The sequence below is a fragment of the Anser cygnoides genome, chromosome 3, assembly GCF_040182565.1.
Source record: "Anser cygnoides isolate HZ-2024a breed goose chromosome 3, Taihu_goose_T2T_genome, whole genome shotgun sequence".
Taxonomy (NCBI): domain Eukaryota; kingdom Metazoa; phylum Chordata; class Aves; order Anseriformes; family Anatidae; genus Anser; species Anser cygnoides.
The window spans coordinates 74,290,820-74,310,330 of NC_089875.1; the positions used below are offsets into that span (position 1 = coordinate 74,290,820).

The 19,511-nt window shown below is 48.2% G+C and overlaps 1 protein-coding gene across 2 annotated transcripts in view; it reads right to left on the reverse strand.

Moving 5' to 3' along the window:
* Positions 1 to 19,511, reverse strand: part of SOBP (sine oculis binding protein homolog) — a 109,980-nt gene that overhangs the window by 36,799 nt on the left and 53,670 nt on the right. The window contains exon 5 of one of the 2 annotated variants that reach the window (XM_066994443.1): positions 12,152 to 12,247. The exons of the other annotated variant lie outside the window; for it this stretch is intronic. Coding sequence (XP_066850544.1) covers positions 12,152 to 12,247 — 96 coding nt within the window. The remainder of the gene's footprint in view (positions 1 to 12,151; positions 12,248 to 19,511) is intronic. 2 annotated transcript variants of the gene reach the window in all.

Below are 19,511 nucleotides of genomic sequence, written 5' to 3' on the forward strand. Positions count from 1 at the left end.
TTTTCTAATGATGCTAGAAGCAAAGCTTCCAGTCCTATAGCTTCAAAAAAGCTGCTGCCCAGCCGTGTTCTGCTGCTGACCTTTTCAAGACCTAGATATCTGCGAGATACCTAAATAAGATAATTGGCCAAATACAATGCTGGTGTAAGCCGGAGGCCTTTCACCAGAGGTGACACAAGCCCACGGTAAGCAGGAGAGAAGCTGCAGGAGCTCCATCCTTGCCGGTTTGCCCCCTGTGTTCAAAGGCTTCTCTGATGCTCACAGCTCTCCTGATTCTGTGTGATTTTATTCATGGGCGTCTCAGGGTTAGGTTTCACGGTGGCTATGCTCGGCTGCACAAACTGTGCCAAGCGAGCTTACAGGAATGGCAGCGTTGTGCACAAGATGTTACCTCTGCAAGGGCAGGCCCAGATCCCTATTTCCACCGTCGCACGAGAGCAGCCTATCGCAGCGTGCAGGACACAAGCATTTCGTGGCCTCGCGGACAAGCTGGAGAGGCAGTCGATCCATCGCCACGACCCCGATGTGAAGGGATAAGGAGCGAAGCCGATGGCTTCTGCCCAAGCAAGCGAGCAGAGAGGCAGCGTTTGCTCGTTTCGATCTGCAAAGCTGACTTGTTTAAATATGAATGTGCTGCTCATAGCCAAATTTTAGTGACAGCAGCCCCGTGGCATCTATCACTGTTTGCACTTTTGCTAAAAATAGTCGCGCTGTCTGGGGATCTTTTCGGATGCCACATCTGCAGGAGGTGTTTGTTCCCCCACCCCTCTCTACCCGCTATGTTTTCCTCCCCCTCCTGGGTACGCTGTGCTCAGGAAGGCATCCAACACTCGCGTGGCGTCGCAGCAACCTGAAGTCACTTCCCTGTCCTCACCAAAAGCCCGTGCCCTTTTCTCTCTCTCTCCCTGGGTTTCTCTTCTCTCTCTCTTCAGGGTTTTGGTGCAGGACCAGGGCTTTGCCCACCAGGACGCGGCTGTGGCGGTGCAGCGTGGCAGCGATGTGCGGGCACCCTGACACAGAAGGGAGGCTCGGAAAATAAAGGGCAGCTCTCCAGCAGAGATCACGGTTACTTCAGGCAGCTGACGTTTCGGCTAGGTCCCAGGGAAGGATTTTGGTAACAAAGGCAGAGAAATGTCCCCCTTTATGTGGGGGCCGTGCGGTCAGCCAGGCCCTCTGGTTATCTCCCTTGGCTGACCACAGCTAATCTGGGGCGACCTCTGGACAGCTGGCACTCACCCAGGCCTCAGCTTTCAGCCCCGGTTTGTGGCTGGAGGAAAAACGAGACAAAAAGCTGGGCTCCTGGCCTGTGCAAACACATCAGCTACATATCCCTCATTAAGTGAGCTCGGCACGGTGGATGAGGAGGATGACAGCGCAGCGCCCAGTGGCAATGCACTGCGCAAACCCTCTGGGGAGAAAAACATTTGCACAGCTCAGCCTCCTGCAATCTCTCGGAAAAGAACCGAAATACGCACACGATGAAGCTGGAGATGTTTTCCAGAGCCTGCACAAAGCCTGTCCCTGCGACAGCGTGCGTGCACCCGCCGCGCAGGCGGCTCCTCCCCGGGCAGAGCCATCCAGCCGTGCGAGCACACCTGGGGCACTGCCTGCCTGCTCTGTGCTCGCTGCCTCCCCGTTGGCTCCCAAATACCTGCTGACTGAGCTGAGAGGTGAGATTTATTAACAGAAAGTGAAGAATAACCGACAAGAGAAGCATTTGCCTTTCCTCTGTCCTCAGTCTATTAGCTCTCTAATATTTCAGCTTCAAGCATCCCTCACCCCTTACACTCGGTGCCGGGCCGGCTGCAGGACGACCAAGCAGCACCATGCCCTGACACTATCTTCCAGCACCGCACAGACCCGCGTTTGGGCCAGATTCTCCTCAACTGGAGACCCCTTTACACCACTCCAGCAGCGGAAAGGCACCCTGGGAGTACATCAAATGCCATTACCACCTTTTCAGACTTCTTCCTATCGACAGGGGGGATGTAAAGGCATCCCAGGCTCAAACCAGAATCTGCCCCCGCTATTTAATACATTTAACAAGGGAAGCTGCTGCTGGGACCCCAAAGGCACAGAGAGGGGCAGTGACTCCCCCGGCGGCTGGGAATCCACCCTGGTACAATGTGGACACGTAGCGGGTGTGCGAGCTCCGTGGTGGAAGGAAAAAAAAAAAAGAAACCTCAGAAAACGACTGTTTCCCCATCTTGACATTAATTTCAGTGGCATGTGCAGTAGTGTTCATTCAGGACTGGGCACAGGTGGTCAATTATTTTTCTGCCTGTCTAGAAGAAGCGTGTTTATTCCTCATAATAAAAAGTATTAGTACAATGCAGAGTTTATTGCTCAATTAGGAACGTGACATGCAAAGAGTTACAGCCTCTTGCGGGGAATACAAATAGAAATGAATTTTTGCTGCTGAATGAAATACCACCCTCCTCCCCATCAGACGTGCAAAATCTAAACAACTTAAGGGCCAATTGACAGCTTTTTGAGGACCCATATTTAACTAGCCTGCGCAACAGAATATTGTACTGTGTATTAAAGCTCTATAATATAATCGGGTTCCTTTCTCTGTTTAAAACATTTTTAATTGATCGTTCATGCACAGATCAAAAAAAGAAAAAGAAAGAAAAAGCAACCCAAGCACAGAATTTAATTTGGGTCCCAAGTATAAACAAAGCTGTGCATTGAGCAGAATTTGAGAACATTGTACACATGCACAGTTTGATCACTTTGTGGGATCTACACTGCCTGCTTCAGCTCCTGTGCACTGCCTGTGCAGGCAAATTGTTTTTAAACACCTCAAGGTAAAGCGGGGAACCAGCTTTGCACCATTATGTCGGCTAGCAATTCATAATAAATGAACCTCTCTGCAAACAGCAAGGGTGCTGCTGCTAGCTATTCAGAGTATCACACAACTTTAAATAATAGATATCGCTTTGCACTTCTAACGTTTTAATCTCCATCTCCAATTGCATGTAAAAGTAATTAAATAACAGCATCCTCAATCCAAAGCTGTAGACACCTCAACCTAAAGTTAGCAGACATAACTTTAAGCCTACAAGAGAGTCCTCTGCTTGAACAGAATGGCTCTATGAGCAAGCTTGGAGTTGTACAGATGCAGAAACACACCGCTCAACTGACAATTACAGCTGCTGAAAATGCTGGTGTCACATGGAAAGTATTTATCTAGTTAATGGGCAGATGCAGGCACCTCTAGAGATGCTGTAACCAATCCTAGATCCGCGCCTGATTGTTCTGAGGAACTCACGCTCTGGAGGTGCTTGCCTCCTTCCATCTACTGTCAGCGGGACCTGAACAGAGAGCTTGGCCCTGATGTTGAACCCTGAGATGCTGCTACAGGTAGGGACGTGAACCAAAGCGTGTCCTAAGCCAGAGGGTGCTGCGGGACTGGGAATACACGGGTCACGGGTGGGAACCAGAGTGAAATACCCGTTGCCTCAGCTATCAGTGCACCTGAGAGCCACGTCTGACCACCTGAATTGCAGCGTCACCCTGTGGGATACCTACAGCAAGGCACACCATCCTCACAGAGGGACGCAACCTCCAGCATGATGAAGGTTTCACTGCAGTTGCAAATACTAGTGTGGTGCAAGGCGTGCAGCACTGAAATCATCTGAATTCAGATTGCTACGAGCAAAACGGACCCTGTGTGCCAGGAACAGCTGTGCTCACGATACTCCTGTGTGTTAACCTGCATGTACACCCACCTGAAAGATCCCCATCTAGAAATGAAAGCACTAACAAGAACGCTTCGTGTAGGGAAACAGACACTGCTTCTCAGAGAGAGCGACAGCAGCGCATCGAAATCACGCTGTGCAAGACAACATTTATAAAAATGTTGACAGATATCACCCCCTATTTGACTTATGGAGCCATCAAAAGCTCGCTTCCACGGAGTGTTTTTGGGCCCTTCAGTTGACTCAATCACCAATTTAGAATCTGTCAGACTTCATTATGCAGATTAAGAGCCTCTCCTCGGTTTCATTTGTTATGCATTAATAAGGGAGCATCGGCGAGCGTATCCCCTCGCACAAGCACAGCCTTTGTGCCACTACATAGTAAATTTTGTTCTTTCGAGCGCTCGAAAAAAACCCGGGCACAACAGCAACATGGCTTAGTTGCTATGCTTGGACTTAGAGCCTCTGCATAGGGATCAGCTCCGGAGTCTGCCCCGAGCCGAAGCACGCCGGGTGAATTATTCCTGGATGTGACCAGACGCATTTTGCCTGTTCCTCCCACCTACAGGGGCGTGCTCGGTCCTGGCCACCCCGGTACCCCCAGAGCGGCGCGATGCCTGGTGCTGCTGCAGCACCCGGCACCAAAAGGCAGATTTATTATGAATGCTGGTAGGGCTCTTTTTTTTTTTTTTTCTCTCTCTCTCATTGACTAGATGTGACTCAAAAAGTTAATGGTAATTGCTCTCATCTTCATTTAGCAATGAGAGAGAGAGAGAGAAATGGGAGCAATTTGCAGATCTGAGAACAGGTCATTACAGGTGTGTTATATTAGTGTATTCATGAGCCCCCTGGGACAGCCATGCTGAGATATCCAATAACTTTCTTAATGTGTAATTACACACCATTGGACTATAATTGATTAATTGAAAAGAGAATGTAGGCAGATGCTAGGCCAAGGCTTCTGCTGCTCATTAAATGAGTATGTCCTTGCTTCTTTTTAATAAGTTAAGTGAACTACTCAAAAGCAATTAAGTGAGAACTGAAATTCATTAAATTTTAAGTAATTATTGGTATTAACTTCCGTAATAAAATGCAGGATTTATATTTTGGGATTTTTTTCCCCCCACCCTGGAAGCGACACAATAAATACATGTCACTGATGTACCACAATACATGTCACAGATGTAAAAACGGCACCCTGCTACAGAGAGGACACTCCTTGCAGACAGGCTTTCCTCGGAGTGCCTTCAGGTAGCTGTGTGAAGTTAACCTGCCCTGTTGGGGCATCACTCCTGGAAGCCCTGCACGGTCCTAAGGGTTCCCAAAGACAGGGGCTTGCCACAGGCTGGGCCTTAATTCTGAGAACTAAAAAGAGCGTCGGCTCCTGATTGTCAAAACCCTGCTGTCTTAAAGTTGGCTCTCTTTATCTGAAGGATGGCAAAGCAATATCTCTTCAAACTCTTGTCCTTTTTAACGTGGAGGGCAACGTATTCAGCAATATGAGGCATAAGCCAACCGCAGCTTGACAGACACTCCCCCGGCCCATGTAGCATCTTCTCGGACCTTACAAACCCCATTCTCATTGAACCCCTGCATGATTGAGGTAGAGGTGCAGCAAGGACCAGGACCAGGAGCCAGTTCTCAGGACTGACCCTGGTGCTCCAGGTACAGAGGTGTGCAGGGCTCCCGGGGTGCCCCATGACATCTCCTCTGTGGAGTCGTCTGCCCCTTCTGCACATACCCCAAAAAGGAAAATATTTATAGCTCTGGGGGGGCAACTGTGGGAATTTTATTTCCAATTTGGGAGGAAGGAAATGTGATGAATCTTATTTCACCGCACTTCACTTCCTTTTGGAACAAGGCAAATCTTTATTCTTTAACATTCTATAAAAACTGTCTGAATTTTATTTAAATCGGTTATGAATGCCAGTTTCATAAAGCAAGGCTACGATTCACAACTCGTTTTCTTTCCAAGAGATACAAACCTGTGTGTTTTTTTTCCAGCTTTATAGAGGTTTGGGTGGGAGGAGAACTAAATTATTTTTTTTCACGCATTTTTACCTTTAAATTTATTGCAATCATTATTTAAAAAAACAGCCCACTAAAATGCATTTTCAGCTAACAGTTTCTTAACTTCTTAATTGTTTAAATTCCCAGCCAATAAAAAGATTGGCATTCCTTTAAAATCATTTTTGAAAAAGCAGTTTTTCAATGAGAACATGTTTAATATGAAAATTATAACTTCAGTGAACACATCAAATGAGGAAAGCAAAGAGTAAAGCGAAAAGTAAAAATAGAGCAATAAAACACAGCACTGCAGCGAGGAGAAATTAAGGGTGGAGAAATTATTCAGAGGTCACCAATAATTGCACATTTATTAATAAAATATTTAATGCTGGTTCTGGGAAGGAAGATGACAGAACTGGAGCAGTAATGGGATTTTAATTATTTTCCTTTTTAACAAATGAGTGTTTCTTCTTTTTTTTTTTTTTGAAATAATAACGCTAATGTCAAAAACTAGAAAACTGCCTCCTTCTGAGGAAAGAAAAGCTTGTGCTCACCTCGTGCCAAGTGTCACATCCTAATGTGTCACATCCTTGCCTGGTGCTGTGGACAGCGGCCGCCCTCGCCGACCCCCAGCCCCAAAGAAATGAGGTGTGGGTCTCGTTTCTACAAAAGCTGCTACGTTGGGCTTGCTACTCTGTCTGGCAGGGGTGTATTTTCTGCAGGTTGCTGCCCATGGTCTCTGACCACAGCCTTCAGCTTAGATATTATTAACAAAGACCATGTTTGCTACGCTTCCAATGATCTGTTTGCAGGCCTCCAGCACTTTTTGGTCACAGAGGGGGAAGGCACCTCTGAGGAGTCGTTTGGCTTCCCGCATCTACAGAACACAGGGTGTGATCCAGAGCCCGCTGCGAGTTTAGGGAAGGGATCCTATTGATTTCACAGGGCTTTGGACCAGACATGGGCAGAGTCCTAAACACGGCATGAGCGAAGAAAAGATGGCAACCTCCTCCAGCTCCCCAGGGCCTACAAAGCACGGGGCCATCATCTACACTTTTGGTGGGGTTTTGGGGACGCTCTTTCTTCAAATGTTCTCCTATAACTCACGAGCAATTTAGCTTTTGAAAATGAAATGCTACAGGCGATGAGGCTACAGCCTGACCTAAGCCTCGCTGTTATTTCAGTCACAAGAAAGGCTGAATTTCGTGTGGCCAACACTATTGAGGTTTTAAGAACATCAGCACCAATTCTCTGCTACAATTCCTTTTCTCGGCATTTTTGTTCCAGAGCCACGACTGCAGTGCTGGCAGCTCCCCGGGCCTGCTCCAAGGGCCCTGAAGCCAACGGAGGGCTCTCCATCGGCGGCTGAAAAATGTCCAAAGTGGGGTCATGCCCTGAAGGCTGGAGGTGTCCCTACGGCCCTGTGAGCCACGGGGCTGCGGGCAGAAAGCCCTGGTGTCCCAGCCTTGGATGAGGCTGAGGAGACAAGGCCGAGGAGGTGCTCTCCCTCTCCCTCTGCTGGCTTGAACCTGAAAGCAGAAGGGAGAGCTACACCAGGTAGGCTCTGCTTTTGCTCTGCTCTCCGTTAAAATAAGGGGGCAGCATGGGCAACAAAAAAGGGGGGAAAGGAAAGCGAGGGGATGAGCAGAACTGTTGCCCCCTAATCCGGTCCTCCTGTGAGGGCACTGTGACTGTAAGCGCACTGACGGGCAGTTCCCTTCAGTGCTGAAGCAACGTCTGGTAGCAGTTTTGCTTGCCAGCAAGCAGCAGATAGGCCAGGTACCTTCAAAAAGGAGAATCCAAACCCTGCTTTCTAAAACCAAAACCCTCGTGGCCTCCAGAGAACACTGATGCGCGCGTTTACATTTACCTTGGCTAGGACTACAAAAAACACCGGACTCATCCAGTCACAAACACCCTCCGTGCTTTCCTAAACCAGCCTGCTAAGTATTAAAGCATCTCCCTGCTCGAGCACGGTGTACCTGAAGTCGACCTGGTCGCACCCTCGTGGGTCCCACGTGTGTGCCATGCTTCCTGACCCTGCCTCTAGTGCAGCAGCAGCCACACGCCTCGAGCATCTGCTTGTAGGGTTTGCTCGTAGGGCCTGCATCTCGGGTTTTGCTCGTATTTGTGCTGGATGTCTTTTCAGAGCTCTCTCTCCCTCTCTTTGTTAGTGATTAAAGATCGCTGGCTGTGGGTGAGTTTGCGTTAAATCCAATAACAAGCGTTTCATTTTGTGTCTTTTACACAACGGCCTCCAAACACCAAGACTATCTCCTAATTCATCGCACGCTGGAGTCACAAATTTATCCTCCCCGAGTAGAACTGCTAGGAACACACTTTTTGATTTCAAAGAGAAAAAGACCACGGTTTTACTGCAGCAAAACCACGGATCGCGGCTGGGTGTGGGACTGGAAATGCATTTTTTTTCAGGGTGTTTATATTTTGTTTTGTTATTCGCTTGCTTTACATCTAATCCCAGAGTGGTGGGTGGTACTCGGATCATCTCCATAAACAAATGATCTGGAAAGCAACCTGGCGTTTAATTTCCTTAACCCATCAGGCCCTCCTGTGCTCATACAGCAGCGCGCCGCTCTGAAACCTTGACTCAATATTCTGGGCAGCCAGGAGGGGGGAAGGACGAGCCGTTGGTTTTTTTCTTTCCCACTTTTGTTAAAAGGCACCCAAGCATGGCTCTTCCTACCCTGACTAACCTGGGTAGGTGCCAGATGGATTTTCCCTTTCTCTAGGCAATGGCTGAGGAATTTCAGCTGGCTGGGGCTGGGGCTGCGGTCTTTTCAGTGGCCTTTTCATCCCAGCCTGCCCTTTCTCAGCAGCTAATCCCATCTCTCTGCCCGTATCCACTATGTGCTGGACTGTACTGCTCTTTTACAATCAGCTTCCAGAGGACTGAATTCTGCCTCTGCCGCACGGAAGCAAAGAGATGGGCCTAAAAGGAAAGCTTCCAGCCTAAAAGGAAAGCTTCCAGCCACTCGTGGAATAAGAAATTAAAATACTGAGGCAGTGCCGATGGCAGTAGGGTGGCTGGCTGGCCAGAACAGCATGCTGGCCCGGCTCTTTAAAAAGAAATTTTATATTATGCAGTTCCCAGTATTTATCATGGGTAGCTAACCTTAAGAAAACGAGATCCTCAAAGCTGCTGAAAAGCTCACAGGGAAAATTTTATGTCCTCAATGACTGGAGCATCTCATCCGCTTTTGCCTTCCGTGCTCTACAACACACAGCGTGACACAGAGCATATCTGGATTTAACACGGGGCATGAATACCCTCGCCTAATCCCATAACTGCATAATGGCTTTCTATGCCAACCAAGATCTTTAATTGTCTCTGCTTTTCTTAATGCACACAACCACCGTAAGCACTCAGGGGGTTATTTTGCCCAAATTGTAACTTGTTCTTCTTCCTATTTCACATCTATCTCTCTCAAAAAAAACCCACATAGCTGAGCAGCACCTCTCTAGCCAAAGCACCTCCTTCTTTGAAGTACGAGCAACGAAGAAAGCACACAACCTGCAACACCGTGGGCTGCTGTGCTTTCAAATCCCTCCAAGTACTGAGGAGTTAAAGCTCTCGCTGGTGCCCGTGACCCAGGCTATTAGCATGCAGCCCGTGTAGCGCGGCTCCTCGCGTGCAGAGCCATCAGCGCCCAGCCCCTGCACCCCGCCTGGCAGCGCCCCCGGAGCGCAAGCATCTCCCCAGCCCGCGCTCGCTGGAGCAAGCCTTGCCGGAAAATGGCAGCTGAACCCTAAAGCAAAGAAAGCACTTTTGAGCCTCGGCTTCCCAGCTCACCTGACAGGCTATCACAGCACTTGCTCTCAGCTGCACTAAGAAAACTCCAAGGATTTCCCAGTTCTCAAAAGCACAAACAAGTTTCAGTTTCTCTTTCCTTTAAAAATCTCAGCTATTCGCTCCTCAAACAGCAAGAAGTCAGCATCTGACTGGCACTGGTAGAGCCTGGGTAAGGTATTAGCACTGGAAAAATATTTTCTAGAGGAAGCAGCTGTCCCTACTCCTTTCCTTCGTATTTTTTCCCTCTCCCCACCTGAAGAGATAGTTGCTAGTAAAAACACAGGAATACTGACTAGCCTTCAGGAGAAAGATACCGTCTTACTGGCCAGTTCCTGTGCAATTCATCTGACTCTCAAGCACATTTTAATATAGCATTGTTTCCAGAAAAGTGCAAATACAGAAGGAAAACCACTACCTCTCTGCAAAATATGGAGCATCTTCAACAAATAATAACACCAGATCCCCCCCACCAAAGCCATCATCACAGCCCAGCATTGTATATTCTCTGAAAATTCATAAAATACACCTTTAAAGATAGCAGAGGTATATACTCATCATTTGTCTATTTTTTCTCCCCGCATGCGAATTGAGTACAGGTTACATCCCTGCCAATTTTGTTTCCAATAGCATAGGAAAAATAGAGCTATGACAAATTGCTTTTATTACTTCCTCAAACAAGAACTGAAACTTGTCCAAAAAAGCACATGAAAGACTAACTTGGATGATTTGAGCTTCTGCCAGGCACAGAAGCGCTATAACAATGCAGTAACTTACATGCATACTGATAGAGGAGTAATTAACTGGGCACCGAAAGAATGCTTGATTTTAATAGTACAAGGGGGGTTAATTGGTTCTTTGATAGCTTGCACTAAAGATAAAGCAGATTTTCAGTCAAAATAATACATTTCTTATTTTGTATACATGCCATTTTGTTATCTCACGACCCTAGCCCTGAACTCCTGCAACACCGAGAAGCCCTGCTGACTTCAGGGGCACGTGGTGGGCTGCGATGGTTCCTCAGACCTGGCCTGAGCTGGGGCACAGTAATTAAGCAAGGCCTTGAAGAAACCGCTCCACTTACTTGGCACAGTAATTGTGACTACAGCGGGGAATCCCTTTTTGTGTTTGTCTCATTTCCTCACCTTAGGACACAACCCTGCTGCCCCTGAAACCAACAGGAACTTCGCGAAGGATTCAAGAGGAAGCAAGATCGGGTCGTAAGGTTCAAAGCTCTTTTTGTCTGGGGAACTATGCTGGGAACCCGCTGACCCTTCTGAGTGACACAGGTGGCTCTAAACATCCTGAAAGCTCTGTCATGACCCAGCAGGGGCTGGCCTAGCACCGGGGATGCTCTGGGGAGTACATCAGCCTATGGTCCCCCAGCACAAGTGCCAAGCCCTTCTCAAAGGGACGGCAGAGTCTGGGCATCTCTCATGAACCACAGCAATCTTGGGGCTGGTTCCTGTGCTGGGTCATGCCAGCTGAGGGGCTCAGCTCCCCTGGACACCCCACCTGGGGGGCCAAGGCTGGCGTTTGGTCCCGTGTTTGCTGCAGGGGAGGCGTGCACGGGTTTCGGTGCGGTGGGAGCGCAGCTTGCTCTGCTGCCGCCACCCCCCTCCCGTGCATTATAATTAGAAAAAAGGCGCTGTGGGTTGTTCCCAAATCTAACCCAGCGTTACAGTTCTCTGCAAATATTTCCAGTTAGCCAAATGACACATTTTACTTAGGTGCGGCCAAGAAGAAAGGCGAGTGTGAGGGAGAGACCTACCGCTTCATCTAAGACTCCATTTTCAAGCGCAGTGTGTGAATCTCTTTTAAATATATTACAATTCATTCTCTGTTTACTTTAGGTAAACAGAAAAACTCATCGTGGAGCACTCATTTTCGCAAGCTAATCAAGAACATTAGGTCCCAACAGATTCATTTAATAGAAATATAATAGGCATTCCTGCTTGCTTTTAATCTTGCCTAGCTGCAAATGCTAAAATGAACAGCGAATTAACCCTGCCTTGGAACAGAGATCCTTTCGCAGCTGATATCGGCTCTCCTTCGGCTCGTAAACACTCCAGGCTCCCTGTCAGTGCTTTCCTGGCTTTCGCTCTTTCCCCGCAGCAAAAGAGAGGCGAGGAGAGGGCTGGGAGGTGGAGGAAGAGCTGAGCCCTACGGGAGCGCTGCCTGCCAGCCCTGCACAGCCACAGGCGCCCGAGGCGATGCAGAGCTGGGAGGTAGATGGGGGCAGATGGGGGCGAGGGGTCTGGAGGGTCTGGGGGACCTCGGAGGCTTTCCTGAGGTCTGGGGGTCCTCGGAGGCTCTCCCAGCTTGGCCAACCACCCCCGACCCAGCTTGCCCCCATGCACCATGCCGAGCCAGGCAGTGCCACAAGGCCGCTCACGTTCTGTCATCAAATACACGAGATTTTCAAGCAATTTGAGATCTTAAAATTGTTCACGGATACCAGAACTAGCATTACAATGCTAAACAGGAAAAAAAGAAAAAAAAGAATAAAAAGAAAAAAAACTGTAATATTTCATAATGTATGTCATAATGAACAAAAGCCTTTCAGAAAAAAAAACGGTTTTCACTGTGCTAAAGTAACAATCTAGACTTGTTGTAAGTATGTTATTCTTACAAGTAGTTCGCAGTTATTCTTGAAGGCAAGTCTTGGAGTTTCCTTAGCATAGTGCTGCTGGGGAAAATTTTCAGCATGTCCATCTTCATCTCTAGCCTGAAGGGAAATATAATGGCCTATTTAGGGACTTACAAATAATGGAAGGAAAAAAAAATAGCTAAAAGCATAACAGCTCAGATCATTAAAACAGACGGGAATCCCCAAATACAACATTATTAAAAAGTTTGCTTAAATACGCAGTACCCCTTTTAGATATGAGAACTTGGGGTGCTGCTTTCTTACACAGCGTAAGTTGAACATGCAAATTCATTGCAGTGTAATAATTAGAACAACAAAAGACAAACCCCAAATGAAATATGTGAGCTGGAAACCGTGAGTAACTTCAGGGTTTCAATATACTTCATTGCATTTTTCAGGATTACATTACATACGTACTCGTTTAAACTTTTTGACATGCGTAAGCAATCCCTAGATAATGTATTTTCAGTTTAACATCAAGGCCAAAAAAAATAAATAAGTTTTCATACTTTGTAATTTACATGTAACACTATTGTGGATAAATGGACTCCCCCCCCGTGCTTAAGCAAAGTCCTGAAAGGAGCAATCATCTAGCAAGAACAGCGATCCTTCAATCAAAGGCGGTAAAAATATTTAATTACGAAGATGCATTAAAAGTTCCTGGTTATTTGGAGCTGCAGTGTTAATTAAGAAAGCCGAAGTTTAAATGGGAGACATTAACAGAGCCCATTAGCAACACTGCTTGCAGATAGCATTTGCCTCCTTGTCTACGGCGCTCTCCGGTTTCGGGCTGAAGCGAAAGGGAGACGTGGGTGAGAGGAGGAGTGTCGGCAGCGTGCTCATTACACTGTTCATTTGGGTGACACTTGCACTCTGTTCCGCTCCGTCTCATCTGATCCCTGGCTGTTCGCTCTCTCCCTCTCGCAGCCTCCCGAAATTCGCAGCTGAGCTGTCTCCCTCGCATATGGCTCGCATATAATTATGCACATTCCGTTTTACACTGCATTAAAATGATGAGATCCTGGCTCCCCGCCAGCCTATTTATTTAAATAAGCCCCGATGAGCTGGGGGGGGGGGAGGGTGGAGGGCTGGAAGCGGGGCTGGGAGAGGGGGTGACAAGGAGGGGACATGGCGGGGGGCACTGGGTAGGCCCTGTGGTGAGGGTGGCGTGTGGGGACCGCCGGGTAGGCCGCGGGGCCGGAGCGCGGCACCTCAGCGGTGCCAGCGCTGCCGAACCGTCCCCGCCTCGTGCGGCGCGAGCTGCCGCCTCTCGCCGTGTGTCACACTCCCGGCGCGGGGACGTTTTTAGCGTTGGCATTTGTGAAAGATATTTGCACCTCGCGCGCTGCGCGGCTTGTTTGCCTCCAGAGAGGCTCCTGCCTCTCCTCTAGAGGAGGGCTGGGGAAGGGGAGCAGCGGGCTGGCGGCACTGGGGGTGTTCGGGAAAACGTGACGCCCTTCAACCTCATCGACTACACCAACCGTGCCTCGGGCCTCTGCTTGGCCGTCCTGCGGAGTTAACAAACTGCACGCTGGAGATAATGCAATTTTTAAAAGCGCCAAGCTTCTCCAAAAGTGTATTTCAAGTGGCGTCTACACCTGTGTATTATTACAAGAAGCGGGCAGCTGAGAAGTAGCTTGTTATGTATGTATCAGAGCAGCTTGTGGGTTTTGTCTTTCACTGCCTCAATGGCTGCAGGGTGGAAAATGTTTACAATTTTTTCCTTCGAACCACAAAGAAGAGGCAGAGCGTTCCCGAGCACCTGAAATCACTTTTCTATCGACAAAGGCTGAAATGTATTCTTCTAATTGTTAGCTTGAAACCGAGACCTTTCCCACGCGATAAAGCTACCTCCCATACCGCGTGGAATACCGAGTCCAAATCCGAAAGTGCTTCATAAAAAATAATAATAAAAAATAATAAAAAAGCTCATTTCGCACACAAACTTTGTCCTTTTTTCTCCTGAGTGAAAGAACATGGCCGGCTCGCTGAAGCCCTTCCAAGCAAGCTAGAACTCAATGGGGGGACGAGCGGCTCAGCAATGCCTTGCACAAACAGAAAGGCAGCTGCCAGCCCAGCAAAAACGCTCGTGGAGGAAGAAAAACCTGCACATGGCCAGGTGATGGGGGACAGGCGGGACCCTACATGGGGCAGGGATGTTGTACGGGGCCCATAGCGCTGCCGGTGCCCCCAGACTCCCGAAACCCTACCTTGGCACTGTGGTGGATGCCGTGCACGCGCCGGGCCGCACGTCGCAGCCTGTCTGGGGGGCACCGTGTCGGCGCACGCACCTCACAACGTGAAATGGATATCAGGGTGTTTGCGGTGCACGTGTCAAAATACAGAGACAAAGCCCCGCTGACCTTGACCCACTTCCCAAAATTGCTGGTTAAACAACGGCTGATCACCTCTGCTGACAGCAACACGCTCCCTGCTTACCTATCCTCGTATCACTTAACTCTGGATGTCACCAAAATTTCCTTGTCTTCAAACCAGTTTAGCTGCATACTGCTGTCATTTACTCAGGCAGCAAAAGCATACTCAGCTAGCTCCTTTCCATGGTAAAAAATACCTGTCCTCAGCAGTCAGAATTATTTCCCCTGTTGTCTTACATGAATTCATCACCACCATCTTCCCGTTGTAAATAATTTGTAGAAGGAAATACTCTCACAACGTTCAGCGCTGTTAGAAGTGTATTATGAGTGGCTCGGAGTTTATCTTGTCATTGCAATATTGCGATATGCCTGTATCTGTACTGGCTCACCCTCAATCACTGCTGCACGCCAGCAAGCACCTGCCTCAGCCCCCCTGCATCGCTGTCGTGCTCCCAGCACGCTGGCACCTACAGCTTCTCCAGCATGCCCCACTGCCGTGGGATGTATTTTGTGTGCTATTGTTTTAAAGGAAGAAACTGGGGGGAAAAAAGCAAACCTAACCTGTCATCTCTGTGATTTTTTAAGTGCTTTTAAACTCCTCAATTGTTACAGAAATGCTCTCATCAAAAAATGCATGCCCAAAGCGCTAGATGTAATTGATTGCATGTACGCAATGTATGGTACGACTGCTCTCACAGCACATTTTGTTCCAGGAGAAAAAAGGTTTTAGCACCTATTCTGAGCCCTGGGAGCCCATGGTGAGCACTCTCAGCTTTATCAGCAGAAAACTGCTGCAACTTTTGTACGGCAGCGTCTCGCCTGGGACTTCCAAGTCTCTCCCTTCGATAGCCTGAGCTGGCCAGCTGGGTAGAGTCCGAGAGGGAAACCTGGCCACCGCCACGCCAGGGACTTCTGGCAGAGGAGAGCACGTTACCCAGGACGTGCTGATGGCAGGGAAGATCTACAGCCGCCTTGGTGGAGCTGGCTTGACTGCAGGGTCAGCGTGATGACGGGTAGCACAGGAAATCACGGCCTTTAATTGCAGGTTAGATATCAGGAAACCCTTCTTAATGATAGGTACAGCAAAGCGCTGGAGTAGATTGCCTAAGGAGGCTGTCAAAGGCCCATCACTAGAGGTTTTTAAGAGCAGATTAGGCGAACATCTGTCAGGAATGACATGCACGGAGTAGCTCCTGACTTGGGGAAACAGGATGGATGAGCACATCTCCTCTCCCAGGTCCCTTCTCTTGCTGTTTCCTGCCCCTGAGCTTTGAAGGAAGATGGCAGGAAGGGTAAGGAAAAATAATTTTGAAAAGAACAGAGAGAGAGATCTGAAAGGACCTCTCTGAAAATAGCACAGCATTTGATGTTCAGAGATATGTGTACTCATTAATAAGTGCATCATGACAACTATCTTTGGCTACACAAACTGTGCTATCTGTTCCTAAGCCAAGCAGCCTATATTTGTGAAAGATGCCAGTAGTTTGGAAACAGACTATATATTAAGTCGAGATTTCTTTTTTTAACAAGAAGGAGGAAGAACAATCTACAGCAGAATTTCCTCCTCTCCACAGTGCTTCAATTTCAGCACGGATATTTGTTTCTCCTTCTCAGAGAAAAATTATCTTGATGCAGACAGGGGATTTCTTAGCTTCAGTGTCTTTTCACGCAGCCTTAGTACTGAGAAAGGAAATCTGTGCTTGCATTTTAATATTAAGGGCAGGATCTTAAGATAGCGTAAGTCACGAGGCAGGCTGAACAGAATAATTTATTAAGATGGAACTTGTTAATGCAAAGCTTTCACTAAAATGGGACAATGCTTTTGCCATGAAATCCTACTGCTCGGTCCACAAAAGTTTAATGCCACTTAACTGAAAGCACCTAACATCTAATTTCTTGGAGCGACGGCCGATTGAGTAATGCAGAGTGACAGAATATTAGTCTGCTTACTCAGTATAAAATTGCCACCTAATTTCCCTAAATGTCCTTTAAAATGGGTGAATCATGTGACAGTCACCCCCAGACATATTAGAGGCAGGCATTAGCTGAGCATCTCTGGTAGGACAAAAAAAGCTGTGAAAGTCAAAACACCACTGCTACCGAAGTGCAGACAACTCCTGCAAGGCTTGCATCCCGTTGCGATGAGCGCAGGAAGTTCACATCGCCCCTAACACTGTTGTCCTGGGAGGCTGGCTCAGATGGGGGCAGAAAGCCCGGTTTCTGTTTTCCCCACAAAGGTTATCCCTCTGGCCAGAGGGGCGAGGAATTCCTCCTCCTCCAAACACATCTCACTGCAAGCCGAAGCAATCCTCGGGGAGACCCTAATCCTTGAAATTCTAGTTCCTGTGGACTGCTGCTGTCCCACATAATCAATTGACATGGTCCCTGCATTCACTGCACCAGCAACGGTAAAAATAGGACTCAGCTTCCATCTGTTGAGCATAGTCTTTCCAGAAATGTTAACGTACTCGCCCTGGCCTGGACTGGGGCTTGGTGGGAGCCCAGGGTCAGGAGCGGAGCCTGGCCAGGAGCACAGCCTGGAGAGGACACCCCAGTGCTGTGCAGCTGGGGAGCGAGTCCTTCCCTTGGGGAAGCCCCTGCTAATATTCTACAGGAGGTTTGCTCCTTGCAAGGACTGCAGGATTTTCCCAAATCGCAGAGCTTTGGAGTGAGCAGAGTCCATTAGCTTGCTGCCCCTCTGAGCAGCTCTCTGCCCACTAACCTCTGTGTTTGTAATTCCTTTGCCCGAAGGGTGCCCACACTACTCATTGCCCCCCAGCCCGGGGGCTCCTTGCCGCTAGCGGCTCTCTGAGCACTCAGTGGTGGTCTATGGAGAGCCCGCAGGTCATGTGGTACAAGCTCCCCTTGTTTCCAGCTGCTAAAATGCATTTAAAGACAGCTAAAAATACATTAAATACTTTCCTAATGTTATTTTTCCATGTAAGCAACTGCTGTAGCCACCGCAGGAATGTCATTTGATCGCCAAGGGGAGGGGAAGTGGTCCACGAGACAATCTGTCTGCTGGAGGTGATCTACAAAGTTAAAAAGGAATTGGGAATGTGCCCTCTTGTAACTTCTTTATTAAGGGCACGGAAGAAAACCAGGAGGGCTTTTGGTAGCTTCTTTCGCTGCCCCTCTCCCACACCCTCAGCGCCGCTATTTAAGCCGGGAGCCCAGGTCTCGCCTACCCTGGAGGAAGTCACCAGCGAGCAGAGGCAAGAGGAGCAGCATCAGCATCAGGACTGAGCCTGCAGGCAGCTCTGTGCCGTTTTGCTGCTGGGATCTGCCCAAAGCCTCCCTCGAAAGCTCTCCCTGGCACTCAGCTGCTCCTGGCTCCCATACATTACGGCACAGACTCCACCACGCTGGATTCTCCTTCAGAGCAAGTGAAGCTGCGTCATCGCAGAGAAGGAAGGGAGATGTCCCTGCAAAGAGGCCATCCAAGAGCAGAGCCTGGGGTTCAACTCCTTGAAGGCATCCTCAGCAAGAAATGGGACCCTTTGGCCAGCCTGCCTCTTGGAAAGAGTTGCTGGTGCTTTCCTGTGGTATGTCCATGACAGACGTTGATGAACCTGGACCCAGACTCCAGCCTTTGTTCAAATTTTAGTTGCCATTTAATTTCTGCAACTACCAAAAGCAAATGCAAAGGCTGGACACAACAGCACTGACGGCAGACTGGATTAGAAAGGCTTTTTAAATCCACACATTTAGGAAAAGGTTTGGTGTGGAAATGACTGAGGGAGGCAGGGATCTGGCTAGTGTGATTAAAACAGGAGAAAATGCATCACTCCGAATATCCTGCAACCTCCTCCACTGTGCTGACATAAGAAATGCTCTCTGACTTTAAAAATAAATGGTCGCCAGGTCGAAGCTGCTATTCTAACTAAATCCATCCCACTCCTCCTCATTGTCCCTTTCTGAACAGGTGTGAAAACTCCTGGGAAACAGGCAGTTTTGCTGAGAAAAGCTGCCCCAGAAAAATGCATTACGACAAAGAAGGAGAAGGTGCCAATTTGTGGAATGATAGGGCAGTGTTTCTGAAATTATCCTTGTCAAAGCAACTGAAGAATGTCACGTTCATTTTCTTGCATAACTGAAGCACACCAAAAACTCTGAACAAATGTGCCTGCAAATCTGATAAACAGTTATTTATGGATCTTTTCTTTCTTTAAATAATGCTTTTCTTCCAAGGTCTATGTCTCAGAATGGTACAGATTTATGTATTAAATTTTTCACTCAATTTCATGGTACAAAATTATCCACAGTTTGTATTTAAAATGCAAGCTGCAAATTCTATTATAATGTAGGTAATATTATAAGGGAATCAAAAGGAAATACTAATAACAGTACTACCCCAGTGCCTGCTAAACTCATAACTTTCATCCTACTGTGTTTAAAAGTCACTCAAAACTTGCACCAAAAAAAAAAAAAGAAAAAAAGATTCAGCTTTCTGGATTCAGTACACCTTTTTCTCCCCCAGTTTTGTTTCGTATCCTTTGCAGAAGAACCCTGATTTCCTGCTGGACTCCTCGCTCATCCTGCTGGGAAAATATCGGGATTTTCTTCTCATAGAGCTTGCAGTGCTGCACGCTTATAGCTCCTTCTTCTATCAGTTAGAAAACACTTGGCCAAAACTGATGATGGGTTTCAGTTTCAGTGTTATCCTGAAAGAGCAACTGAAGGAAAACCCGCTGCCCTGGACCACGGCTCCACGAGGGGTGCAAGGAGCGAGCAGCTCAGCGCCTGCGGCCCCCCAGCAGGTGAAGGTGGCCCAGACTCCAGCCAGGAACTGCCCTCCGCTCTCAAAGTCCCCGTTAAGCCTTCTCTTCCCTTCACATTCCAGACTTAGGCACCTTTTTCCTTCCTCTCCTGGATAATAACCAACCAGGGAGCTTCTGCAGCTTTCCTGGCTTCCCCGGGACCGCGCTGCCCTCCTGCCGCCAGCACGGTGATATACGAGGTGTGTT